The following is a 27,531-nucleotide window of genomic DNA, read 5'->3' as shown; positions in this document are numbered from 1 at the left end:
CAACAGCATCTGACCCACAAAAGCACAGCTGCAGAAACTTGTGGAATCACACAAACATTGCTGTTAAAACAACTACCGGTATTTAAAACTCCAGTTTTTATCTTGGAAAACAATTATAGAAGAGTACTGTGTTAGCAGTTATTTTACAGTTTTATTTTTATTTCTGGAGAGATCATATCAAGACCCTTCATTTAGTTTATCATGGCTCAAAACTGGACCTGACTCCAATTTTGAATACCACTCCATTATTTTTTTTTGTTCGTTTGTTAATAAACGGATGTGCTTTTATTTTGAAAAAAAGAAAAAAAAAACATCAGCGGAAGTGTGCCTTCTGATGACGCAAGAAAAAACGAACAGGAAATGAAAGTTAGTCTCTCTTCTCAAGTCTTTAGGATAATGGCTTATTTTATTTTAAATTACCTCCTCGGAAGTCAAACGTGCCTGTGTTAATAAACGTGGCGAGTTACCGACGTTTAATGTGAAAGTAGCCGAGAAAACAAGGAGTTTCAGTCAGATAAACAGGGAGGAAAACCCTTATCTGAATTTTGGACTTGTGTGAAAATCTTCTAATCCGCCTTTTTTACCTTCACAAGCATGGATCAGGACACAGCAGCAGGAAGGTAAACATTCATATTTATCCAATAAGACAACTAAATGCCGTGTTTTTTTTTATTTTAGGGCTGTAATTCTACCAGTAAGCGCTGTTTAAGTTCATTTTTAGCATCAAGTTCAAGCTAATTTTCAGTGTCGTCCTGCTTTTCTTCCAGTTGTGATTAAATTATTTGGTATAATATTTTATTTCTGTGACTTGTTGTAAATAGTGGCTGGATGTTATCAGTTATTACTAACCAACTAACTAACTAACTAACTAACTTACCCCAATGCACGTGTCACTGTACCCTGTAATGTATTTACATTTTAACCTTCTTGCATTTACTCATTTTTAGGCTAAACATGTCACATTTTCTAAACTATTTTTGCTTTTACTTCTTGTATTCAGTGTCAGTGAACATTTCATTCTGTTCAATATTGGATTAAAACGTTTCAAACAATCTTATGTCTATTACACAGGCTCAAAACATTTTCACTTCTCAAAGAAAAGCTTATAGTTTTGCATACCTTCAAGTCTGTCCCTTGATTACCTCAAATGTTAATTTAGAAAAATTTTAAAACACATTCTCAGTTCTTCTCAACCAATAGGTTTTATTTCTTACATTTATGATGATCTGCAAAAATATAATATGCACAGTGATAAAAGGTGTCATGATGAGAGGATGATCTGCAGAATATTTATGATAAACTTGTTTGGAAAAAAATTGTATTTGGTTATGTTACTTGCTGTATGTCAGTTATTAATTTAAAGAAATTCAGTATGAAATATTACATGTAAAACACCTTATTTCTTTACAAAAATGGACTCTGGTAGCTCACCTTTATTCTTCAAATGTAAAACATCAACTGAGACATATATAAGCTGTTTCTGGAGCTTCTTTTTCTTTCAGCTGTTTTTTTTTCAGGGGTCCTCACAGCGAGTCATCCTCCTCCATCTAACTCTGTCTTCTGCTTCCTGTCCTCACTCCACCTCCCTCCATGTCCTCTCTACCTGCATCTATATATCTCCTCTTTGTCTTTTTCCTGGCAGCTGCGTCTCTAACGTCCTTCTACCAATATACCCACTGTCCCTCCTCTGCACATGTCCAAACCATCTCAGTCTGGCCTCTCTAACTTTATCTCCCAGTCCTTCAACCTGTGCTGTACCTCTGATGACCTCATTCCTAATCCTGTCCATCCTTGTCCCTCCCAAGGAGAACCTCAACATCTTCAGCTCTGCCACTTCCAGTTCTGTCTCCTGTCTTTTTGTCTCCAAACCGTCCAACACAGCTGCTTTCACCACTGTCTGTAAACCGTTCCTTTGACCTTTATTGCCTTCCTTTGGTCACAAATCATTCCTGAAACTTTCGTCATTCCACTCCATCCTGTCTGGACTCTCTTCTTCACCTCTTTACCGCACTTCCCGTCCTCCTGGACAGTCGACCCTTAATACTTGAAGTCCTGCATCTTTGTGACCTCTGCTCCTTGTAGCCTCACTGCTCCACCTGCCTCCCTCTCACACACACACATGGACTCTGTCTCCCTACGGCTGACTTTCATCCCTCGTCTTTCAGTTTCACCTCTCCGGGTTCTCTTCCACCTGTTCCCTGTTCTCACCACAGATCACCCTGCCATCTGCAGTGATTCCTGTCTGCCTCTGCATATATTTGTAGATGTATAAGCAAAGAGATGAGTACAGTTGTGAAACATTGAATCTATAAAGATCCAGGCCGTTTTCATTTAGGACAGTTTGATCGCTCACACACTTATTGGACTTAAATTGTTTAATAAATTTAAAAAGCATCTTGTTTAATTAGATGTTTGATTTGATGTTGATTTGTGGAGAAAAACCTTAGACAAATCTTCAGGGTTCTCCCAATGGAGAGACTCGGAGCGCATCTGGAGCGAAATGTGAGAAATTTCTGCAAAGTTTAATGTCTAGATTCTGTTTAACGTCGAGGTTGCGCCTGTCTTGCTGTGCAGTCGGTATCGTTGCTGTTCTGATCGAAAATGAACAAAACTGGCACCGCAAACATTTTACTAACACTCTTGTTTCATCTCTGAAGCACTGCAACCCCAGAAAAGAAGAAGGAGGTGAAGTGGAAGAGACCCCCCTCCAGTTATGGGTCAATGAAGAGTGACAGTGAAAGCATGGATGAGGAGGAGAGAGAGGAGGAGGGAGAAGGAGGAGGTGAAGGAGGAGGTGGAGATGGAGGTGGAGGTGAAAAGCCAGTTGCAGTGCTACCGGATCCTCCCGCTCCCCCAGTTTTCGGGTATATTTGTCATATTTAAGCATTATCCCAACTTATCTCTGTGTTTTATGCATGTTTCATATGAAAGCTCCTCATTGCAGCTGGTTTAACCTTTTATTTGTTCTGTATATCCCACACCTGAGCTCCTGTTTAGCTTGTTAAAGTACCAAACAGAATAAGGTGGCTGAGTTTCACATCTATAGTTATAATTAATCTGAATGGAAGATTTATGCCTCTTAGCAAACCCACGCACCGTTTTACTTCTCTTTAAACTTTAAATTTATTTAAAGAGTCCTGGACGTGGGGGTTATCTCTCATGAATCTTTCTGAATGACTGCACATATTCTGATTTTACTATCACTAAATTATTCTTTTCACACTTGGCTGAGCAGCAAAATGGTGATATTTAACATGATATCTAAGAGACTGAAAGCACGTGTTGCGCTCTGATCCAGTAAAGCTACATAGCTGAGAGGGGCGTGTTTGTTCAAAGTTCGATACTGTGTGCTCAAGAAGGCATAATGCTTTAGTTCTTACACACACACACACACACACACACACAGTCCTGTGCAAAACGTTTTAAACCACCACTTATTTCTTTTTAAAGTTGTCTTGATCAGTTTCAGGCTTTCTGGATGTTTTTCTAAGTTTCTATTTTTTTTTTGACTTCTGCTGCTTTTTACTCATTTATTTGTTCAGTTCGTGTACCTGACCATGGAAACAAACTGGGTAGTGTGTGTGTAAAAATGAAAAAAGGTAGACAAGTGGAAGACGTGTCAGGCCTGTAAAAAAAAGCTATTGTAGGTAAACAATATCTGAAGGATATGTTATTAAGAAACAGGAAAAAAAAAAATCCAGCAAAGACCTTCAAAGAGATTCATCTCTGACTGTAGGGAATGTTTTCAGCTACTAGGTCTTTGAGAGTCACCTTGTTGGTGGTTGAAAAAAAAGTGTTATTTTTGGTATTTTTCCAGAGATAAAACTGAAGAAATGGGAACAAATGATGTCTTTGTGACAGGCTGCTGGTCTCAAGGTGCCTATAAATCCAAATAAAAATCAGCTGTTTGCTACATTCTCTGTTGTGTCGATACAACCTTAGTTCTTCTCTTGAGTTCAGGACCTTTTTAATGGCTGAATTATTCACAGATCAGTGAGACGTTCCTCTCCAAACGAGTGAAAAAGCAGTCCGAGTCCAAAGGAAAAAGCCCTCTAGAAAGTTTGTGGAAATAATGGTCTTTTTAAAAGATCACAAGATCTAATTGCTTGGAAGGAAAATATTTTTAAAAAAATCGAGCGATGGCTCAAGACTTTTACACTGTAATCTACATACATGCAAAACAGCAATGGCTTTCTGAGGAGACACACTTATGTTTTAAAGTTTGCTGCAAAGTGCTGTTTTTTGAAATATCATTAATATCCTTGTGCTGAAGCAGCATCACAGTTCGTTATCCCATCGATGTTTTCCAGGGTAAGGGAGTACTCAGAGTACACGGAAACTGTCCACACCGAAGCCACGCAGCAGACCAAACCTCCAGGCGCTCTGGTCATCGAAACTGGGTAAAGAACACACACTCGAACACACTCGCCTGTCACGCTGTGCAACAGAATACTTCAATATCTTATCTGTAAATGTCTCTCTGTCCTTTCAGCTCTGCTGAGCTGGAGGATTTGACAGAGGACGAACTGGATGAAGACGATGAGCTTTTAGTGACTTGTTCTCCAGAACCACCTGAGCCCCTTGAAATGGAAGATCCGATGCAGACTGACGAGCACGGCCAGCCAGGCAGATTGCACCCAGAACAGGATCTGCCTCACATATTTAAAGTTAGTACAACGCAGTTCTTGGTCGTTTTTTTTATTTATTTACTTCACTGAAGTTACTGCTGGTTGTTGAGTTTATAACTCAGCAAATAATGTTGAGCCAGACTGAGATGAACCTAATAATACACATTCATTTTGCCAGCATCATCTTCTTAGATCAGTGGTGGCCAATCCTGGTCCTCGAGGGCCACTGTTCTGCATATTTTCCTTGTTTCCCTGCTCCAACACACCTGATTCAGTGGTTAAATTACCTCTTCTTGATCTGTAGAAGCCTGTTAATCACCCATTGATTCAAATCAGGTGTGTTGGAGCAGAGAAACAAGTAAAACATGCAGGATAGTGGCCCTCGAGGAGCAGGATTGGAGACCCCTGTCTTAGAGAGTATTTGTACACAAGATGCAAAGGCAACATGTTGACATGCGTTTTTTTTCTTACTCTCTGAAGAGCATGCAGAATATCTTAACTCGCCTCAACGACGAGGAGCTTTTCAAGTTTAAGATGTGGTTTCACAAAAGGCAGCCGCCTAACATCATGCAGCAGGTGCTGGAAGGAGATCTTCTCGACTTTGTAGACAAGAGCATTGAGATGGACGGTGAGAAAACAAATCTACGGTTTGAACAAGTTGACTTAGAGTAGCTGGTGGTGAGCAGGGATGGCAGCCCTGTGGTAAACATTAGTGTTTCTGTAATTACTGTGTCATTGATAACAGTGCGCTGGTTTAAAGGCAACAAAAACCTGGATGGGTGTTTGTTCCTCGTTCTATTTCCACAGACGGCTCTTTCAGTCGATTTTGTGTCCTTGTTGTGCTCTGCAGGCCCCGATAAAGCCCTGTCGAATACGATATACACCCTTGAAAGCATGGAAAAGAAGGAGGAGGCAGCAGAACTACAAAATCAATGCCAGAAAGGTGATTCAGTCCCGACACAAGATAATCCAAAGCAAATTTCTGTACCTGTTTGTTTTAAAATGGACACGCTTTATTGTTGTTAACTTGTTTAAAATCTGGAGGGGGTCATTTTGCAGAAGTCACGCAATAATTTGCTTTTTAAAAAACGTTCATATATTAATTTTAAATTGTGGATAGAGACGTTGAGCAGTTGTTTAACATAGTTTTTGTTTTCTTGTAAGGAAACGATTGCTTCGGAACATTATTTTTCAAAAAAAAAATTACACTACAGCTATTGAGGTATAGACAGTATTACTCTTGTTTTACCAGGAGTTGTACTTTATTTAGCGATTTTCAAGTAAAAACTCTCTTCTCTCTTCCCGGCCCCACAAACAAAACGACAGGCTCGTTTTTAATCTGGGTTTTTCTTTCTGTCTGTTTCCCCACCACCAGCATTGTATCGTTTCTACCTGAAAAGCATTTTATTCCGAAAACACCAAGTCATCCACGAGGGCGTGATTCAAGCTGGAAAGCAGAGTCTTCTAAACAACGTCTACGTGGAGCCTCAGCTTTCCACCTGCGGCTTCGGAGGAGTCGACCCCTCTCACGAGTTCTTAGCGCAGCCTCTGACGCCTCTCCAGGTCCCCAGCGAGGACACGTTTGTTGGCGTGAACAATCTGTTCCGGCTGCAGAAAGACGACGGCTCGCCGGTGAGGACAGTGGTGACCACCGGGCTCCCAGGGGTTGGGATGTCTGTCTCCGTGGCCAAATTCTGCCTGGACTGGGCAGAACATCGAGCCAACAGGGTGAGCTCTGAGCGAAAAGCTCATCGCACACTACGCTCTTCTTAACGAAACCCAATCAGAATCAGTTGTCGGATGTAGTTAATGAACTGAACTGGCAGGTTTTGCTTCAGGAGTTGGAGACCTGATGAAGGTTAACAGAAAATCCAGACTTCCTACTTTTTTCCACAATATTTTTTTCTAGCAAAAATGAGAAAAGAGCTGAAGGAAGGTGATACTCTTATTCTGAAATATTTGGATGAAGGTCAAAGCAGACAGTTGAGCAAGTGCTCCCGGCGTCTGACATGTTTTCTAATTTTTATTTCTTGGAATAAGACACAATTATATTAAAGATGGGCATTTTAAACAAAAACACTTCAGATTTGAAGACAATTACCGTATTTTCCGGACTATAAGGCGCACTTAAAAGCCTTCAATGGACCTTATAATCCGGAGTACCTTATATATGTAAGAAGTCGTGATGTTTTAGTATGACTTTGGTAAACTACAAAGCCGCACCGCTCGCAGCATTAAGGCTCAGTTATAGTCGCGCACGGCGTGTGGACCTGAGCGAGCGGTGGAGGCGTTTATACTCGATGCTTACATCAGTGCAGTATTCTCTGAAAAGACAGGGGGCTGTTTTGTTTTGCTTAATGCGCCTTATATATGACTAAAGGTAAAAAATGGACCATTCATTGACAGTACATCTTATAACCCAGTGCGCCCTATAGTGCAGAAAATATGGTATTTGATTTTTCTTTGACTATAGTTTCCACTTTATGTTCCTTTTAAAATAAACAGGGTCACTTTGGACATATCAGATCGTATGACTTGTTCCATGCTTCAAAGTCTAGTTTTTATGCTTCACAGCAAACTGAAGCCTTTTTGTTTCACTTAAAGGTGTTTTTTTAAGCTGAACATCATTAAGTCCAAGTACTTTGAGCTGTTTTTACATCACGTGTGTAAAATCTCTTACTTTCATAATGAAATTCTGCACTAAGTTCCTCTGTAGATTTATTTATTTTTAATCATTATTTCTCTAAACATTTAAATAATCTTTAGTTTTAAACATTTGGGACATTTATTTTCTGGCCACGTTGTTTGGTTTTTTAAGGAAAGATGGGTCGACTGAAGTTTGAACAGTTCTCATCCCATTTTTAGTAGTTTCAAAAGCCTTGTTTTATTTGCTGCAAATGATTTGTCACTTCTGAAACAGAGCATCGTCTTTTCCACGACCAAAGAGGATGTCCTCAGAAATTGTTGTTAAGGAGTAAGAAGCTGCTCGTTATGAACAGCACATTTGTTTAAGTTTTCAGTAACTAGTGTGCATCGACCGAAAAACTATTCACGTCACCAAAGACGACGGGTCGTTCTTGTAAACAATTCTGAAAAGTAAATCTTTTTGTTCATCAAAACCTTTTTCTCCCCCCTGCCCATTTCTCCTCAGGATCTGCATTATGTCATCAAACTTTCGTTCCGATCTCTGTGGTTTCTCCGCCGCCGAAACAACCCTCCTGACAATATGTCCGCCTTTGACGTGATCGAATATTATCATTCTGAGATGAAAAACCTGAAGCTGCTGGAGGAAGAGAACACTCAATTTCTCATCATCATGGACTCTTTTGATTGCTACCAGGCTCCTCTGGACTGGGAGGTATCCAGACTGCGCACACACACACACACACACACACACACACACACACACACACATACACACACACACATCTGAACAGACCTGTGGTCAGAAATCATATGTAGAAGTTGGGTTAACCCAAAGAAGCATCAGTTTGAATTATAAAGTTGTAAAGCTGTGTACAAACAAGGCTCACTGCGCTCAGTGTATTAATAATAAAAGTTAAAATACAACTTTTAAAACAGAAGTTTTTTTTTCAAATTTATTAGCATTTTTTTCAAAAGTTTCATCAGTCCTGGCAAAAAGTTGGTCATTAATCTAAATGAAGTGATGTTTGAACCTTTGTGTTTGTCTGTTTGTCTCTTCAAAAGGCTCCAGAAATAAATGACAACACCACCAAAGCACATTTAGACGTCCTGATTGTAAATATCCTCCGAGGGAACGTGTTTCGAGGCGCACGCCTGTGGATCCTGGGGAGGCGGGCTGCCGTCTCACAGATCCCATCTCAATTAATAGATGTTTTTTCTGAGCTACAGGGTTTTAGGTGAGTGTGTGTGTGTTTATCATCTGTCCATTCACCTTTTAGCTGTTGCATCTCTCATCCTTTCCTTTTTTCCCTCCCCCCCTTCCAGTGACGAAATGAAAGATGAATACCTGACCAAACGCGTTTCCAACGCAGAGCTAGCAGAGAACATTGTGAGGCACTACAAGCGCGTACCGACACTTTGTATTCTCGTTCGCCACCCGTTTTTCTGCTGGATTGTGGCGACGATGTTCGGCCGCAGCTTCTGCTACGAGGATTACGGGCGCTTCCCTCCCAGGCTGACGCCGTTCCTCATCCATTTTATGATCGTTCAGACAAATCGCAGGCTGAAGTTCTACTACGACCAGATGGATAATGAGCTGGTACGTGGCTCTTTTTTTTTATTTTTAATTTTTAACATGTGCTTAAAGTTTCGCTAAATGTTATTTCAGCGCCAGAGTTTGTAATGACTTGTTTCCACTCAGAAATGGTCTGACAGAGAGAAGCAGCTGCTGACAAAGATGGGGAAGATGGCTCTCAGGATGCTGGAGAGGAACACCAGCGTGTTCTTTGAGGAGAACGTGAAAGAGTTCGATCTGGAGCTGAAGGAGGTGGTGGTGTGGTCGGGCCTGTGCACTGAGCTCTGTCCTACAGTCACTCCTGGCAAGAGGACGTTCTGCTTTTCTCACTTCACTATTCAGGTAAAACTCCCTCCCACAGTAAAAATAAATAATGACTGCGTTACGTTCACCTGCAAACAGGCTCAAAACAAAACTGCTGATGCGGTCAGATCAGTCTCATTTTGTATATATATATATTTTTTTATTAAGATATAACTGTCTTTAAATCTAAAAAGCTGCAGCTTTTCATCACCAGTGTGTGATCAGTTCAGCTGTTCCTTACACGCACCGTGTTTTAATGAGTTTATTTGCAAAATTCTTTAGCTTGGCTTTAGTTTGGCTGCGGACTGCTGGTATAATTGTTTCTGTAAAGGTTATGATTGTTTGCGGTGGGTCCAAATATTCCTGAAGATCAGATCTGATTGTTTTTTTTTCCATCTTAGAGTTGAAGATTGTTGACATCTCATTCATTCCTGACCGATTAAGTAGACTGGCTGCGATTCTTCATTCTTCATGTTCTAAATATTGATCCTGTATTTGATTCTTATTTTTACTTTTGTAAATTCTTCATGCGCCCTGATGATTGTAAGCTCAGAATCAAATGCAAAAACCTTTGAAGACCTGAACTTTGCACTGATATGATGCCAGTAACTATTTTATAGAAGGGTTAAGTTTGGGTATCCACTCGAAACAAGGATTTGATGTAATTGATATGTATGTACTTATGTTAAATGGGAAAAAAAGACATTTTTCTGACTAGATGTTTGACACACTTGTATTATACTCAGTGAAGTGACACATAGGTTCACAGAAGTGGAAAATCTACATTTTATTTACTGTATTTTCTTAGCATTTGTGAAAAACTGCCCCACCTTGAAAATGATCCGTGTTGCTGTCGGTTCACCCTTGTTTCTCTCTCCTTCAGGAGTTCATGGCTGCCCTGTATGTCTTCCTAATGTTTTACCTGGAGTCTAAGAACATTCTGGAGTCCGGTTCGTCCTTCATATTCAGAAATAACAAAACGGCTGCGGGTCTCGTCCAGTGCGCTCTGACTCTAACCCTCAACTCCGCCCCGGGCCGCTATGACATGTTCCTGCGCTTCCTGTGCGGCTTGCTTTCCCCGGCCTGCCACTACAACCTGCTCCGGGGTTTCCTGTACCGACACAACACCCCGAAGGTGGCCGGGCTGGACGAAGCGGAGCGGCAGCTGGAGCAGGCCGTCCGCAACGCTCCTTCGGGCAGGATGCAAAGTTTGAAAGAGTGCCTTAGAGAGATGAGACAGAAAGATGACTGAGCTGAGATCGGCTGCCGTTTGACGTGGATGTAAGGGACAGAAGAGGAGCACCGCCTCCTCTGTTTTAGCTGTTTTCAAGTTTCACCCCCAACATGACATTCATCAATGATTTAAAAAGATATTTCCTAAAATGCTGGTAGCTGGTAACACTAATTGCCATTAGTTACAAACATTAAAACACCGATGCTCGTTTTTTCCTGAAATAAAACAGTGCCTGTAATTTTCCGGCTTCACCAAACAAGATGTTTTTTTTTATACAGTCCTATTATATTTACAGATCCATAGTAAACTTCAAGCAGTATTACATAAAGCCCTATAAAATACATGTTTATTTTTTGCCTTTAGACGCCCTCTTTATTTCAATCTTGTTTTTTTTTCTTTTTTTGCAGTTGTATTTTTAGATTTTTAAATGTATCGATTACAATGGACAAACCAATGGAAAGAAAAATAAGCCAGATATAGAAGATTAGGATTCAAAGAGTGCTCTTGTGCCTGAAAAACAAAACAAAAAAATAGAAACCTTAAGGTGTAAGTACATATTGTGGCTCTGCATAAGATGCCAGATTTTTGTGATGTAAAAAATATAACCATGATAAATTATTATGAAACTTTATATCCTGGGCAATTCAACTGGGAAAAAAAAAATCTGTCACGGAAAAAATATAAAAATAAAAAAATTCAATAAGCTGGTTGAAATGAGTGGGCACAACCTGAAACTGACACTTCGTGAAATCACCCTTTGATTTATTTTCAGCCTTCGGTTTTCTTAGGAAGGCTCTGTCTGCAGGCCGCACCCCGACTAGGTAATATTTAACCAGTCTTTGGTACAAAACGGTTCCAAGTCTGTCAGATTGTCAAAACATCTCTTGTGCTCAGCCCTTTTTAGGTCACCATACAGGTCTTTGGTCTACAAGTCTGGTTGGGCCATTCCAAAAACTTGAATACCTTTCTAGTGAAGCCACGTATTTGTTGATCTGGATGTGTACTTGGGATCATTGTCATCTTTAAAAAATGAAGTTCCCTTGTCAGCTTCAGCTTTCTGGCAGACATCTGAAGGTTTTGGGCCAAAATAAACAGGTTTTTGGAGTTTTGTGACATTCCATCCCAAAAAAACCCTTAAAAAAAAGCATCCCAACAGCACGATGCTGCCACCACCATGCTTCACTGTACGGATGGTGTTCCTGTGGTGATCTACAGTCCTGTTCCTGCTCTGAACAGACCTTTTAGATTTGTGGAGGAAAAGTTATTTTTGGGTTCGTCAGACCTCGACACAATTTCCCCCAGGCTTTTGGGAGACTATATATTTTTTGCATTATTCCATGAGCCTGGATGTTTTTCTTTGTAAGAAAAGTCTTCCTTACACCTGATAGTCCAGACATATGGAGAACACAACCAGTGTTTATGAGACGTTCCTGCAGCTCCTTCAGTGTTGCTGTAGGCCTCTCTGCAGCCTCCCTGACCAGTTTCTGCCTCGTCTTTTCATCAGTTTGGGACAGAAGGAGGCAACCCTGGTCCTCGAGGGCCACCATCCTGCATGTTTTACTTGTTTCTCTGCTCCAACACACCTGATTTGAATTGATGGGTGAATAACAGGCTTCTGCAGAACATAAAGAGGTAATTTAACCACTGAATCAGGTGTGTTGGAGCAGGGAAACAAGGAAAACATGCAGGATAGTGGCACTAGAGGACCAGGATTGGACACCCCTGGTTTAGGACGTTCATTTCTCCATAATGTCACTATTGTGTATTTTCTCCACTTCTTGATGACTGTTCTACTGGATTTCTAGTTCTGGGGGAATGTTTTGTAACCGTCTCTTGACTTATTTCTTTTAACAGTGAGGTCTTTTTGATGATCTCTGAGCTCTTTGTGAACCTCGGATCTTGCTGTCGTCTGAAACTAAGTAAATGTGAGGAAGATCCTTCTCAGACAGCTGAACTTCAGCTTGATCAGAGTCCCTTTAACTGATAGCAGGTGTGTTCCCAAGAAGACAGAAGGCTTTAAATAAATCAAAAAATGTGCAACAAATTATTAGTTTAAGGGTGTGTACACTTATGCAGCCAGCTTATTGGATCCTTTGATTTTCTTTCTGTTAAATGTACTATTTGATTTAAAGTACATCACAGGTTCTTTACAAATGATGTTGCAAAGTTATTTTGTTTTTAATGATTGATTTCCTGATAGCTGCTATAACCTCTCAGTCAGCTTGAAGAACCTGTAAAGTGCAGCAGGTGAGATAAAGTGCTTCCCAGCCCTGACACAGATCTTTTCATTCACAGAAAATCATTTCCTTTTAAGTGTGACAGACTTCCTCAATTTTACCCTAGCTTATTGTCACTGTTTTCATATTTAAATCCATTTGTAATTGGAATCAAAAGCTCGAAATGTGGACTCCTTGATGCAGCAAAAGTTTACACAACTACTATTTATTGAGTGTTCCATTTTCAGTTTAAGGGGAAATGAATAAAATATCAAAATGATGAGTTTTCATGTTTTTCTTTTAGTTAAACTCTATCATTAAACACTCCAGTGGTTAATTTCTCTGATTTTAAATGTTAATGACTAGTTTTTAGAGTGTTTGTGTTCAAATACTGAAATGAGCTGATTGTGTGGACGGAGTTACCTTATTGGTTGGTGACGCAGAAGGGGGCGGGGCCAGCTGTGGCAGACCGCTGTAGGACACTGAGGAGGTTACTGTCTCAGTGTTTATCAGGGGAAATGGAAGCAGAAGAAGAAGCAAGTTTTGTTGACAAGAGAACCGGTTTGAAAACACTTTTACTTATTGTTTTTGGTCTGGAGTGATGCTGTCAGGAACTGGACCCCCACATTTCACGAGGGGAATCCCTGAGCTTTACAGTGATGTCAGACAGCCTTCAAAGAGTTCCCTCCTCTGGACAGCTAGAGGAGGCCGGTGCCGGTCCGACAGGCAGGTTTGTGTTTCAGGTGGTCCTCTTCTAAACATTAACTGCACAGTCAGTCACCATTTTTCACCAGGAGCTAAACTAACCACATCCATCCAGCTCTCCTGTCCTTTGGGAAGCTGAAGAATGACTCAGCTGTTGTAGTTTTGGGTCAGTTTACACAATTAATTAAACACACTGAACCATTTTAACCCCCACACCATCTGTATTTGTTATTTACTGCCTTGTTCACGTTCCTGTATGTCTCTCCATACGTCACACTTCTGAGTGATCACGGAAACTGCAGAAGAGACCCTAGGAATTTTTTTTCAGTTGTTGATTATTAATTTTAAATTAGTGTAATTTCTTTAAAATGAGGGACTCAGAAAACAAGCACCTTTTATGACTTTCTTTTCATTTATGTTAGCTTCAAACCACTTTTTATTTCATCTTTAAAGTTTATTAGCAGTACAAAATAAAATCCATGTACATGTATGGCTTAAAATCCATTTCAATATGAATAAAAATCATATTAATTTTAATGTTTTTGTCGGTAATATCCAAGGACAATAGATTTCCTGTGGACATCAAGGACTCATTAAGTGTCTGCACAGGGCCAAGCAGGACAGGGTTTACTGATGTGGGTCTGCAAGAGGGTTAAATTAATAAAGCAATGATATATTTTAAATTTTCACAGTAGTGTCTACATCAAAATCTGAATGAACGAATGGCCTCTCAGTTTACAGAAGCTGTCAGAGCGACAATCTGAAATACCTGCAGATGTTTCTGCTGACTTCCATCCACCTGAACGCCTCAGATTCTATAAAACATAGTTAATTATTGTAGTGTAAGAATTTCAATATTCAATTAACTAAAGAAAAACTCCAGACATCAGTAAGAAGAAACTGGAAAACTTAAAGTGTTTTTGAGCTCTTTATGTCTTCAGTTGTATTTTTGTTTCCCTGTACTTTTATTGTAGACCACTGGTTCTATTTTCCCCTTTATATATATATATATATATATACATACAGAAAACTTCATTTATCTATACAGCTAAACCAAAAAAAGGTAAATTTGAGAAACAACACTTAATTATCATACTAAAAGAATGTTTACATCTTGTCAAGTTAGAAAAAGAAATGAAAGAAATCAGTTCACAAAAAAATGGAAAAGCAAAAGTGAGAACAAATGTCAGAAGTTTGTGAAATCTAAAACATCGGCTGGGATTAAAAGATTCAGCAAATGAACAGCAAGCTGATCAGTCACTGTAGTTTTCAGAGCTTTGTACGTTCAGACCTGCTGAGAAAAGAAAAGAAAGTTCAAATTATTTTATTGTTGACTGGTGTTTGTTTTTTTTTTTTAGAATATCAAACCTCACTTCCCATTATTGACATCCAAATAGAAAATCTATTCATTAAACCCATAAAATGAAACTATAGGTTAACAAAATTTTTATTTTTTTTTTCCAGATTGGACTCAAATCTAAACTCCTCTCACCTTCACAGATGTAAGGGAGTTCCTCATGGCAGCTGGCGTCCAGGAACTGGATTTGTTTTTGTTCATTAACCAGGATCATCTTTCCACAGTGGTTGTTGAAGCGGTCCACAGGAAATCTGCTGTTCCACTGAAGGTTTTCAGCTTTGGATCCTGATATCCACTTCCACTCCGGATCTGTGCCAAAGATGGACCGTTCCAGGCCGACCCAGACCCCATCCTGCAAGCCTGTCTCATCTTCCAGAAGGTCCTTCACCTCACCCAGAACTGTCTGGGTCATGTTCTGAACCAGGGAGGACTTCTTGTTGAGGCAGAAATTTAAGGCTTCAATCCAACTTTTGGGTTTGTTGTAGAACTGCAGAGATATACCTTGAACAACACACACACACACACACACACAAGTGTGGTTCAGTATCAATCCAGTGCTCACCTTTCTTAGACTCATAACTTAGATGTACCTCTAACTTCATTGACTTCTGATTTTGACATCAGACTTTAAAGTAAAAAAAACACAACAAACTACTAATACACAGTAACAGCTGCAGGAGGGTTTTATGGTTATGAATTTATTTAGTTGCCTGTTTTATTAACCTTGTAGGTGTACTCACAACTAGAGTCTTCAAATCGTATATTAACTACTGGAGTGCGTGAAGTGGCCAATGGCAGGGTGAATACTACTCTGTGGAAGGAAGAAGTGCACAAAACCAGACGAACATGTTGGTGTACAGTACTGTGCATAGCTTACAGTATATGTTTTATCTACATAAATGTCAGGTCGTGGTGGAGAGATTGCGGTGAACCCAATACGCAGACTCATGGCAAAATAAAAGCTGAGTTTTTAATAAACAAAAAAAAAGGAAAGGCTGACGTGGCAGCAAAAACAAACAAATGCATGGGCACAAACGTGGCAAGGAGAAAGAGCATGAGGACAAGAACTGCACAACAGAAAGAATAAAGTGGAGAATGTGACCAGGTAAAGGCAGAGGGTCATTAGGAGAAGTGGACACCAGTGAGTGATTACAATTGCGAGCAGGTGGAGATGGGCGTGGCAGCCAACCAAGTGATAAACTGAGGAGAAGTGAATAATGACATATACACAAGAGGCAGAAACAATCCAAAGATGAAACATGCAAACAATGACCCTACATACTAAAGAAACCTCAAAGAAAAAAACAAAGCCCAAATCCTGACAGTAAACTATATTTACCTTTCTTCACAGCCTGAATCACAGGAAGGTTGTGAAGTACAACATATGTAATATGCCTTCAACGTATTTGATTTTTGTGTATCTGAAGAAAATATGAGAACCGTGAATTTAAAGACACACTTTTAAGTGTTAAATTGCTCATTAAACATTTCAGATTCATAACAAATATGTCCTGAGGCAAATTGCTGAGGTTTTATGTAAATGTTAGTCATCCATGTCCAGTAATATATATTTTTAGATGCTGACTTACAGAGATAGAAAGAGCCATAAAGGTTGTGGTACATACCGTCTGTCTCCGGGGGCAGGTCCAAACTGTAAACTATAAAACTCTTAGGGCACAAATAATCAGCTGCCCCATCACAAATCCCTGGCAGAGCCCTGACTTCCAGTTCAAACTGACTCGAGTTTCTCCTACACAGAAGCTTCAAAACATCCTTTTTAGTTGGACAGCTTTTTGTAATGATCCAGTTCTGATGGCAGTTGTAAAGCGGGACACTTATACGTCCTTTTTGTGGAACTGTGTCTTCTGCAACAACATGCTGGACGGCTGCTAAAAAAACCACAAACATCTGATGAAGTGTTTCATTTACATGGGTGATCTGTTTTGGTACAATATTTAACCCTTTATCTAACAGTTAATTAATAGATAAATGCTAAAAAATATTTACTTTAATGTTTAACAATATTTAAATGAATTAACTAATACTTATAAATGCATTTTTAGAACAAAAAGAAAGAAAGAAAGAAAGAAACAAAAAAAAAATTTAAGGTCAAATAACCATAAATTTCTGTGTATAAGGAAACATACCCAGCAGTAGAGATAGATAAATCAGATGTGCCATGGCCTGTTAGGTTTTAGAAAAGAGAAAGTGGGAAAGTTAAACAAAGTATGGAAAAAAAACACATTAGATGCAGATCTTAGACCAGCTTCATGACCTCAGCTAGTCTGTTGTCGTACTGAATACTTGTATTCGTTATGGCCCACGCAGATATAAGAATAAATGATCCTCTGATCTTATTCACGTATGATTAGGCTTCTGCTGCTGAACTTTGAGGACATTAAAGTGAAAAAAGACTGAAGCTTTTCCATAACTCATCGTGGCGTAGAAAATGAGAGGATATTTGACACACAGGATCAGTATCAGGGTGTTAAAGTTACAATAACACTGCGGAGGGGGGAAAAACAACAACTAAAACCTAATATGTGGAAAGGTATGATGAAATGTTACTGAAGGCATTGAGCTCTGAGTACTAAAAAAACACAAACAGATTTTCCTTTGTCAGTACGGTAAAACTTTGATTTAATTTCTACTCGTGCAGCCTTTTAGGATGACTTGTAAAGAATAGAAGTATTTCAGTATTTTGCCAGTACTTTCTGGCACTGGTTGAAAAACCTACCGGGTCAACGAGGAGCTGCTCTTGGTGTCCAAAATGTGAAAGAAGAGTAGTTTGGAACCAGGGAGTCTGGACTTTATAGAGCTGGTTACAGCTTCCTCTTTTTGCTCGGATGAACACACCCACACCTGCTGCTCTTTTTATTTCGTCTCTACAGAACAACGTGTGTTTTCTTTTTCAAACATAAGGCCTGACTAATCTGTAGCTGTGCATTGTGGGAATACATATAAATTCACTTTACATGATATTTAGAAACTTTAGATGCTGTAAAATCCCTCACACCTACAAACCAAACCAGCCTTGAGTTCAGATGACTGTTTCACAGCTACTAGATCAAAACAACAACAAAAAACAAACAAACAAACAACAAAAAAAAAAAAGCTTTAGGCCATTTTTGATTGTTTTCTCCATATCTTTGAAAAAAAGAAAAAGGTATTATTCTTTTCTTGCCTCACCAACAATTAAGTCCTTGTTTGTTACCAGAAAATCAAAATAGATGTTTAACCAAATAGGAATCAAATACAAACAAATGATCAAGTCACAAAGCCACTACTGAAAGCTTTGCTTGTTTTGGTCTTGGTGATGTTTCGACACAGGAAATGATGCTGAATGAAACTACAGTTCATTCACCAACACCGATACGATAGCCTTATTTTAGCCTTAAACTTTATGTTTAACACAATTGTGTTTGCTTTTTTTCTTTTCTTTTCTTTTTCATTTTTGATTCATATAGGCATCTGTTAAACATCTGAAAGACTCACCACTGGAGCACCGCTAACATCTCTTTGATTATCATCATTAAAGGTGGGTGATCATGTAGAGTAATTAACTCTGTGTGTGTGTGTCTTAGTATATCTCAGAAACCACTGGACAGATTTTAATAAAACTTCTCAGAAAGTAATCATTAGATGTACATACTTCAAGATGGCTGCCACAGGTAATAGACCTTAATGACCAGACAGTTTTATAGACACTGAGCTAAAACTTGGTTCAGTAGCTGAGAGTTATCCCCAACGCACACTCTAAGTGCTAACAGAGAGAGGAATGCTGCTTTCATTTACAGAAAAAATAACAACTAAAGGACTATAAACCATGACAGAGAAATAAAAAAACACAAGGCATTTCTCATCCTTCTGAGTCACTGGTCTGACAGGTTCTGAATCAGGTCTGACCGGGTGTTGTGAGCGAGCGAACTGATTACTGCATCTTAATTTAATGTTTCCGGGACCAAATGGAAGGACGCCAGTTGTAGATTCCTGCTGTAAGACATCCGGCTGATTCTCTGGCAGACTAAAAGTAAAACTGATGGTTTAGCTGTTTTTCCAACAGCTCAAGTTGTCACATGAAAAATAAACACTTTTTTCCCTGTTTACACATTCTAAAAGAATTCATGTGACTACACCACAATAGAGTAAACATTTTATTTTTATTTTTTATTTTTAAACTTTTCGTTTCTCCTGTCTTTTTTTCTAAGGAATGGGAGTGATGCCATGCAGATCTGACAGGTACGACACGGTCCGGCTGTCATCTCCATCTATGCAAAGAACTGAGCTCAGCTACATAGAGGTGAACAAAACATACCTGTAGGCATGCAAAATATACACATATATAGCAACTTTTCATGAGAATTAAAATGATAAATGAAAGAATAACTTCAGCTGCATTAGACTGCATGTTTTGGGGAAGAAGGAATGTGAACTGTGTCTTGTCTTTATGTTCTAATTTACTATAAAACCCCGATCTTGTGCACATTTATTCCCAATCATTACAACGATAAGCTCTTTTCTTTTGTCAGGCTGTTTTCACATATACACATCTTTCAGACACCAATAAAAGCATTACTCCTACTAAAATGACCTTCCTACTTTTGTCTATTTAGCATTTAGGTTATTTTTTTTTTGCTTTAAAAAACAACCTATTTAACACATATAATAGTCATTAAACCATTTAAAAGAAAATCAAAGCCATGTTGTGAGTTTACTAGGTGTTTTATGAGACCCCAGGCAATTCCTGAGCGATGCTTCACAGCTTGGTCTTCATGAAAATGACATTCAGAGTTATTAAAACAATGTTCATTACGTTTTACCATATTACCATATTTCCCCCATAAATACCTCAAGAAACGTTAAATGTTTGTCTTTTAAAAGTCTTTAAGGCGAGATAAATGATGATAACAGCACATTCTCAGCATCAGCTGATAACTTAAAAAAATATCCATGTTCTCTGATGGACTTGCAACCTGTTCAGGGACAGAGCAGGATCCTTAGGAAGAAGCTGTGGTTTTCAGGGTCCATGTTCTGCAACAGGAAGCAGGCGTTCAGATGGCTTTGACCTTGAAAGAGCAGGTTCTGTGGCAGGATGTGGGCTCTCATAAGCTTTTAGAACTGGAGGTTCCTGTTCCTGCCTGATGCCTCTGTCTTCCTTTCATTGCCCATCACCTCATTGCTCCTGTGTGGTTCCAGCCATGACTTCATCTCATGTGTTCATACAGTGTTTCATGTGTTTATATACCTGTGATTTTTCCAGATGAGCGTTCATGTGGTGTTTGAATTTAAACTTAAAATCTATTTATGGGGTTGAGTTAATATGCTCACTTTTAATTATTGATACTTTTGTTTTGTGCTTCACCAGTGATATTATTTGTTTTTTTCCCTTAGGTATTGGCAAATAGAAGTAAAATATCTGATTCCAATAAAACAAAAACATGGGAAAGTATCAGTCTAAAATAAAATCTTGTGACTTTAGCGCCCTCTTCTGTTGCTACAGTATATTTATTGGCGGCTTAATACTAAAAAAGTTACACACAACAACTCCTAAAGAAGTTCACAGAACATTATACCGTTTGACGAGCTTTGTGCAGAATATAAAAAGACAAATGTTTTTTACTTTTGAAATAATGCCCTGTGGAGATGGTTTTTTAACATTTATTCTGTGAACTCTTGCAACTATTTCATGTCCCATATACTTTTAGACAAAGGAAATAAGTAAATATGAGCACTTCAGTTGTAATTTATTAAATGTCATTTTTTCAGTGTGTGGCTTTCAGACATAAATTTGTCACAAAATTTTTGAATAGACAAATAAGAGAATTATATATACATTCTTTTAGGTTTAGATCATCCTGTGCACACACGCGTACCTGCAGTTTATAAATTGGATAAATAAAATGAAGATGAAGGTTTGTTTAAACCTGAACTTTGAAGAAATTAAGATTTTCTTTTCAAAACGATAATAAAAAAACAAGAAAAACTCAAAAAAGGAAACAGCAATTTTTTGGAAGGGTTTAATTTTAATTTTAATGTACAGAAATTTAGAAACAACTGCAGAAGAACACCAGATATTAATAACAAAAAAAGTAAAAAACAAAATGATTTTATTTTAAAAGCTCTTCATGCAACATCATGGCCTTATTTGTGATTTATTTTATTATTGTTTTCATCGTGGACCTCCAGATTTGATGTTAACAGTTTCCTTTTTACATATTTAGTGTTAATATTTAAACATATAAACTAAAATTAACAAATGAGAAATATTTGGTTTTAACTGCAGAAATGAATGATAATAGTCCCTTTATTTACATGTTAGGTCATACAAAAATAAAAAGAAAAGAAAATGACTGAGAAATGGATACATGTGTCATAAATGATGATTAGAAAGTCGTGTGATCTAAAACACCAGCAGATAATAAAACTGATTCTTCAGATAAACATTAAGATGATCAATCAGAGGAGTTTTCAGAGCTTCAGTGTTTAAACTGGGCCTGCTGAGAAAAGAGACAGTGAAAATTTTTTGACTTGAAGTTACTTTTTGTTAAATTATAGTTACATTTTAATCCTCATTATGGATATCTTAATTGGAAGACTAAAATGTGAAATTAAAGCAACAAACACAAACTAAAAAATATTTTCTGTCAGATTGGACTCAAATCTAAACTCCTCTCACCTTCACAGATGTAAGGGAGTTCCTCATGGCAGCTGGCGTCCAGGAACTGGATTTGTTTTTCTTCATTAACCAGGATCATCTTTCCACAGTGGTTGTTGAAGCGGTCCACAGGAAATCTGCTGTTCCACTGAAGGTTTTCAGCTTTGGATCCTGATATCCACTTCCACTCCGGATCTGTGCCAAAGATGGACCGTTCCAGGCCGACCCAGACCCCATCATCTTCCAGAAGGTCCTTCACCTCATCCAGACCTGTCTGGGTCATGTTCTGAACCAGGGAGGACTTGTCGTTGAGGCAGGAATTTAAGGCTTCAATCCAACTTTTGGGTTCATTATAAAACTGAAGTAATGAACCTTAAACAAAAAACACACCTGTGTCTTCACATCTTCATGGACAAACACTAACAATAATTCAGCTCAGCCAGTTTATAGATATTGAGCTTAAATGTGATGTGGTAGTAGTTTAGAGTCATCCTCAAAAAATACTCTCAGATCACAAGATCTGTTTTTAAAAGTTTGCCCTCAACTATTTGTGTCAAATGTGTCTGTCTGTTAGCAAAATATCCCATGAACATATGGACAGATTTCAATAAAACAAAGCTAAACTTTGATAAGGTAGTAGCTGAGAGTTGTCCTGAACACATTCTCTGAGATCATAAATAACATCATTCACAAGGTTTGACTGAAACAACTACAACTTTCATCATTGGATGATTTTAGTTTAAAACTCTGACATGAAAAGCAGCAGGTGATATGCATTCCTTCAAGGAATGTCAGGCCTTTAATTGTATTTGTGTTTTTTAAATTTACTTTTCTTCAGCTGATCCAGATATGGAATGAGTCTATTTGATGTATGAGGATGCTGTGGTTTGCTCAGCTTTTTTATAATCATGTTTTTAATTTACCTTTATTCACTTAGGATTCTGAATGTGAAGCTTTTAAGCAAACTGTACAGTTGGAGGACAGTTTTATTGTTTTAAATTAAAGGTACTTGCCTGTTTCATTATCAGTGCTGACAGTTATATCCTGAAGGTCTGGAAACCACAGATTAACTGCTGAAATGCCTCCTGATGTCATGGAGATTTCTAATCTGTGGAAGAAAAATATTTTGCACATAAAGACAACGATAAACATTCTGGTTTCTACTAAATTTATACCACTTGGGGCAAACAAATAAAATATGAATCTTTTTTTTTCTTCTTTAAAATATATATTTACCTTTCTTTGCAGACTGAACTGTCACAGGAAGGTCTTGGACATGAAGATAATGTTGTGCAGCATCTTTTACACATTTTCTCTAAAGTGTGTAAACAAAATATGAGAATTGAAAAATAGTTAGAGACACATTTTAAAATGTTATTTATCATTCTCTTGTAGATGCAGAAGATTCATAAAGGTTTTATAAAAGTGTCAGTTCTGTGTTTAACATGAAGCTTTCGTCACTTCACAGATACTGAAGGTGCAAAATTAAACTTTCGCAGTACATACCAACTCTCTTCTCCACAGATGAACCATAAGTGGTGATTTTAATTTCAAGACATCTGTTGACACCATAATTCCACTGACAACTCCACGGCAGAACCCGGATTATCAGTTTGAATGAATTATTCCACCACAGCTTTCGACACCGAAGAAACAAAACCTTCTCGTCTCTCTCTCTAATGATCCATTTTTGAGGACAATCTTGAACAGTGATGGAAAATTTTTCTTGTGAAGATGCTGCTGGAATGAAGAGCAGCTGGATCGTTCCTTAAACAAAACAAAACAAAAAAATAGCCCATGAGGTTATTTTACCTTCTGTTTTTGTTTCTACATGTGCACTACAATAATTTCTTATTTGTCAGTAAATAAAACAACTGTTATACTGAAAGAAATATATGTAAATACAGGAGTGAATACAAAAACAGTCCTTATGTACCAATAATCTCTTTTTTTCTTGTAATTTTTGTAAGAAAGTTTCAAAGATGAACAAATACAGAGCAAATAGGAACAACAATGAAGGGTAAAAACATCCCACAGTGCTGTGGACTGTTGACAGGAACATACCCAGCAGCAGTGTCAGATAAGTCAGATGTGCCATGGCCTGAAATCTATTGGAAAAGAAGAAATAAACAAAATTAATCAAAGTTAGTGCAAAACATGGATTACTGAGATAAAGTAAACCTACTTAACTCTTTAAAATGAGAAATTTAGTAGATTTGTTGAATAATAATTAAAAAATCATCTATTTCTGAGCATCGAAAAAGTCACAAACAGTTTTTCCCTTTGTTAGTATAATGAATACTTAAATCAATTTATTCATTTATGTAAAAAATACACACATTATAGTACTTTGCTGATGTTATTTGGCTGCATCATAAACTTACCCAGTCAATGAAGAGCTGCTGTCTGCGTCCAAAACTGGAAACAAGTGGCGTTAGGAAGCAGGAGTCAGGACTTTATAAAGCTGTTTACCTCTTCCCCTTTTCCCCTGAATGAACACACCCAGTGTGTGTCTGAAACAGCTGCAGCCCAGGTTCTTCACCAGGCCAAGCTTAATGAGAAAGAGGCAGAGAGAACATCTCTGTTGAAGAAAACAGATTAAATCTCAACTAGAATTTGACAAATGACATGTGGAAGATTTAGCATTACTTTGTAGAAATTTGATTTCCAAAGGGTTTTTCGAACCTTTTTTTGTTAAAGAGCCAATGTATATTGCCAAAGACTGATTGATGACATCAATAAAAGGGTAAAACATCCAAAGGGGTGAATACTTTTTATAGACGCTGTATTAAAGATATACAGTTCATCGTGTCAATTGGTGATTTTATAAGTCAGTGATGTTTTTGGTGTACCTCAAGGTTCAGTTCTTAGTCCACTTTTATTTAATCTTTATATGCTTCCACAATGTAAACTGTCATATATTTACTGTTACATATTTCCTGGCTGCACTTTTGATGATTTAGACCTAATGAATTCACTCACACACTTTATAAATGATAATACCATATGGAAGTCACAACTTATTACATTTAGACAAACATAAAGCAGAAGTACTATTTTTTGGTCCAAAAACAGAGTTGAAAAGGATATTATGACTACCTGCAAATAAAGACATTTAATGCTTACTGCCACATCATAAATTCTTTATATTTTGACTTTGGAACTAGGGAATAAAGCAAGCACGGGAAATTAAATCTCGTTTCAGTTGATTTTTTTCTAGGGTTCGTGCACTGCACTTCTTGGAAATCAATTGGCTTGAGGGTCTAAAAATGCATGAATCACAAGCCGCCATGTAGATACTGTATATACCCTGTTTTTCATTTCACCTCCACCACAACTTCTCCAGACGTTAGTACTCTGTTGAACTTGTGACTTGCTAAAGCATAAAGTCTAAAATAACCCCCCACAAAAGACAATTCTCCTGTTTAAGTTCTTGATTCCACCGTTGTTTAAAATATCCTTCAGACTAAGTTCCTAATACAAAGCACATTGAGTTGCTTTATGTATGAAATGCACTATATAAATAAAGTTGGATTTTGCTTAGTCAAAATAGGAACCAAAAATATTTAAGTCTTTTCTAAAGAAGAGCCCAGCATTATATCACGTTGCACAACAAGCATCAGAAAAGCTTTTGTTTTTACTAGGTGCTGTGTTTTACAGGAAATGACAGTTGTAGCTATTTTTAGTTAAAAATAGAAAATGATGTTATGTGTTGTGAATGACTCTGTCAGGATCTGTTTTTTTTTTGTTTTTTTTGTATTGAGTTTATGGTTTCTTTAATTCTGTTATTTGGTTCCTGTGTTTAGCCTCGTTTTAGTTCAGTTCTTGTTTCTCGTGTCTTTGTTTCCTGTCATCATTCATTTCTCCTCAGTCAGTCTCTTGTTTTCCTGCCACGCCCATCTTTACCTGATTCTAGTCGTAATCACTCACCTGTGCCCACTTCACCTATTTTCCCTCTGCTTGGAAACCTGGTCATTTCCTCCCCTTGCTGCTGGTTCATTGTCGCTTTATGTGCTGTATGGTTGTCCTCTCGTCTTGTGTCTCAGTTTTTCAGATTATTTGTGTCCATTTTCAGATTTTGTTATGTTTGGTTTTGCTGCAAAGTCAGTCTTTGTTTTTGATTATCTTTTATTTTAATAAATTAGTTTCTTTTTTGAAAGATGAGTCTGCACTCTGGGTTTGCCTCCTTCTCCGCCCAACATGACAGACTCTCAGCTACTACCACACCAAGTTTGAGCTCAGTCTCTGTAAAACTGAGTAGCAGCCACTTTTATATTTGCTAAGGTTGATTACCTGTGGCAGCCATCTTGAATCAGGTTCACTTTAAAACAAGTTAATGGTATTTAGATTTCTCACTGGTTTTCTGAGTTCCATTAAATACCTTTTTGGTAACATCATGGACGTGATGCGTGCCACAGAAATACACTGATGTTTAGTTTTTGTTTTTATTCCTAACTTTTGAACAATCAGTTTATATTCAAAGACAGTGCATTCAATTATTCCTACACAGGCCAAGAGGGAACAAACTAAACACTAAACACAAGACGTCTGACCAGGAAGGGCTTTCCACTGTTTTCCCAAAACATCAGGTTTTGTGTTTCACACTGTGTGTGATGCACCTTGTGTGTTTATTTGCATGTAAATCAGGGAAGTGATATCTGATAGGAAATTATCTGCCCAGGCACACAGGGACATAGATCTTAATACAAAGAGTAAACTCACCGAGTTCAAGATGTTTATCTCTAGATGAACCATCCAGGTGTGATGCTGATGTGTGGCTGGGGTAGTAGCAAATACGTTCCAGTTATCAGTATTTTTAACCATTTTTTTTCATTATCTCCAAATCATGGGAGACATGTATCCATGTTCTGTGCAAGACAAAGTTGGATACAGCTTAAAGGAATAGTTCAGCTCTTTTGAAGCGGGGTTCTGTTTATTGTGTAAATGCTGATTCAGGATTCGGTCGATTTTTCTCCTGTTTAAAGTTTCTTNAGCACTTTTCTGTTGTGAAACCACCAACTCAAAGGGATAGTTCAGACCTTTTTTGGTAGGGTTCTGTGGAAAGGCTATGAACAATGATTATCTCACCTGTTGTAGATAACTTTTGAATGATCTCAGTTTAAAAAAAAAAGAAGTTTAATAACCATAAAAATCTATGTAAATAACTTCAGACAGTTGGGTTGGTAGAAGTCACATAAAAATGAAATGCACTTTTTATTTATTTTACATATAATAAATCTAAAATAAAAAAGTTGTGGATTGTTATTGTGCTGATAGTGTTTTCTGTAGTTTTCTGTAGTGTTGGTTTGTTTGTTTCAAGGTGACTTGAAAACTAAACAGACTTTGATCACATTTTCAGGAAGTGTTGGGGCTGTCGCAGAAAAACAATTTATCAAATTTTGGTAGTGATCCAGATTATGGTCTGGATCTGACTGTTTTTTAATGATTCTATGGCCTTGGCTGATTGCGCTCTCTAGCTTCTAGTTTAATATGTTTTCATAATGTTTTTTTTTCCTGTTTCAGTTTTTATTAATCCCCCTCTCTTTTTTTTGATGCTGTATAACTGTATAACTTTGCCCGACACCATGATATGCAGTCAGGTTATCATTTCCATTTATGCAAATAACGTTTTGCTCATGTTCAGCTATGTGAAGGTAAACAACCCAGCTGTATGTATGCAAATAACACAAAATTCATAAATTCATATAGCACATTGTATAAAGTCCAAGAACTCTTTACACAGAGGACTAGAATAATAAAATCAACAACAATAAACACAGGTCAGATTAAAGTCAAAATCAAGTTAGAGAGAGTTGAAGTAGTCCAGCCTAGATGTAATAAAAGCGTGAATAATCCTCTCAAGGACATCAGGAGGAAGATAATCCTTGACTCTGGTGAGGTGTATGATCCACAATCTAATGTTTGTGCTAGTGAACAAAAATGGTTTAGTTAGTTTTTTTTTTCACATGGTGCTTGAAGAAAAAAGTTTGACAAACATACAGTAAAAAATTTGACTAATGTCCGTCTGGTAAAACAAACAAATAAACAAAAACATCTTTATTCCTTCAGTATTCAAATACAGGTGCTGGTCATAAAATTAGAATATCATGAAAAAGTAGATTGATTTCAGTAATTCCATTTAAAAAGTGAAACTTGTATATTATATTCATACATTACATACAAACTCATATATTTCAAATGTTTATTTCGTTTA

General features: G+C 37.8%; 3 protein-coding genes across 4 annotated transcripts; 1 reads left to right on the top strand and 2 right to left on the bottom strand.

Annotated features, from left to right (window-relative positions):
* The first annotated feature begins 328 nt into the window (after positions 1 to 328).
* nlrc3l (NLR family, CARD domain containing 3-like) lies at positions 329 to 12,880 on the top strand. Its single transcript, XM_017431016.3, has 12 exons — positions 329 to 620; positions 2,658 to 2,864; positions 4,311 to 4,400; positions 4,493 to 4,667; positions 5,109 to 5,256; positions 5,479 to 5,571; positions 6,004 to 6,356; positions 7,780 to 7,986; positions 8,337 to 8,509; positions 8,598 to 8,871; positions 8,974 to 9,189; positions 10,034 to 12,880. Exons 1-12 carry the CDS (start codon positions 595 to 597, stop codon positions 10,400 to 10,402), a joined length of 2,331 nt encoding a protein of 776 aa, XP_017286505.1. The 5' UTR covers positions 329 to 594; the 3' UTR covers positions 10,403 to 12,880.
* Positions 12,881 to 14,233: 1,353 nt separating this feature from the next.
* On the bottom strand, positions 14,234 to 17,009 carry LOC119616739 (C-type lectin BfL-1-like). The gene is made up of 2 exons (XM_037973890.1): positions 14,798 to 17,009; positions 14,234 to 14,599 (listed from the first exon to the last, which is right to left on the bottom strand). The coding sequence occupies exons 1-2, from the start codon at positions 15,237 to 15,239 to the stop codon at positions 14,559 to 14,561; spliced, it is 483 nt and encodes a 160-aa protein (XP_037829818.1). The 5' UTR covers positions 15,240 to 17,009; the 3' UTR covers positions 14,234 to 14,558.
* A 3,668-nt stretch (positions 17,010 to 20,677) lies between these two features.
* On the bottom strand, positions 20,678 to 23,789 carry LOC108244638. 2 transcript variants are annotated; one of them, XM_025009311.2, is made up of 7 exons: positions 23,702 to 23,789; positions 23,382 to 23,425; positions 22,824 to 23,084; positions 22,554 to 22,632; positions 22,331 to 22,425; positions 21,339 to 21,689; positions 20,678 to 21,159 (listed from the first exon to the last, which is right to left on the bottom strand). In XM_025009311.2, exons 2-7 carry the CDS (start codon positions 23,413 to 23,415, stop codon positions 21,146 to 21,148), a joined length of 834 nt encoding a protein of 277 aa, XP_024865079.1. In that variant the 5' UTR covers positions 23,416 to 23,425; positions 23,702 to 23,789; the 3' UTR covers positions 20,678 to 21,145. The 2 variants fall into 2 exon arrangements, with proteins under 2 accessions (XP_024865079.1, XP_024865080.1); XM_025009312.2 differs by having other exon boundaries at positions 20,678 to 21,156.
* Between the last annotated feature and the right edge of the window lie 3,742 nt (positions 23,790 to 27,531).

Source organism: Kryptolebias marmoratus, linkage group LG2 (genome assembly GCF_001649575.2).
Source record: "Kryptolebias marmoratus isolate JLee-2015 linkage group LG2, ASM164957v2, whole genome shotgun sequence".
NCBI classification, from domain to species: domain Eukaryota; kingdom Metazoa; phylum Chordata; class Actinopteri; order Cyprinodontiformes; family Rivulidae; genus Kryptolebias; species Kryptolebias marmoratus.
Note: the sequence above shows the minus strand (reverse complement) of the source record. Positions and strands in the feature narration are given on the sequence as shown.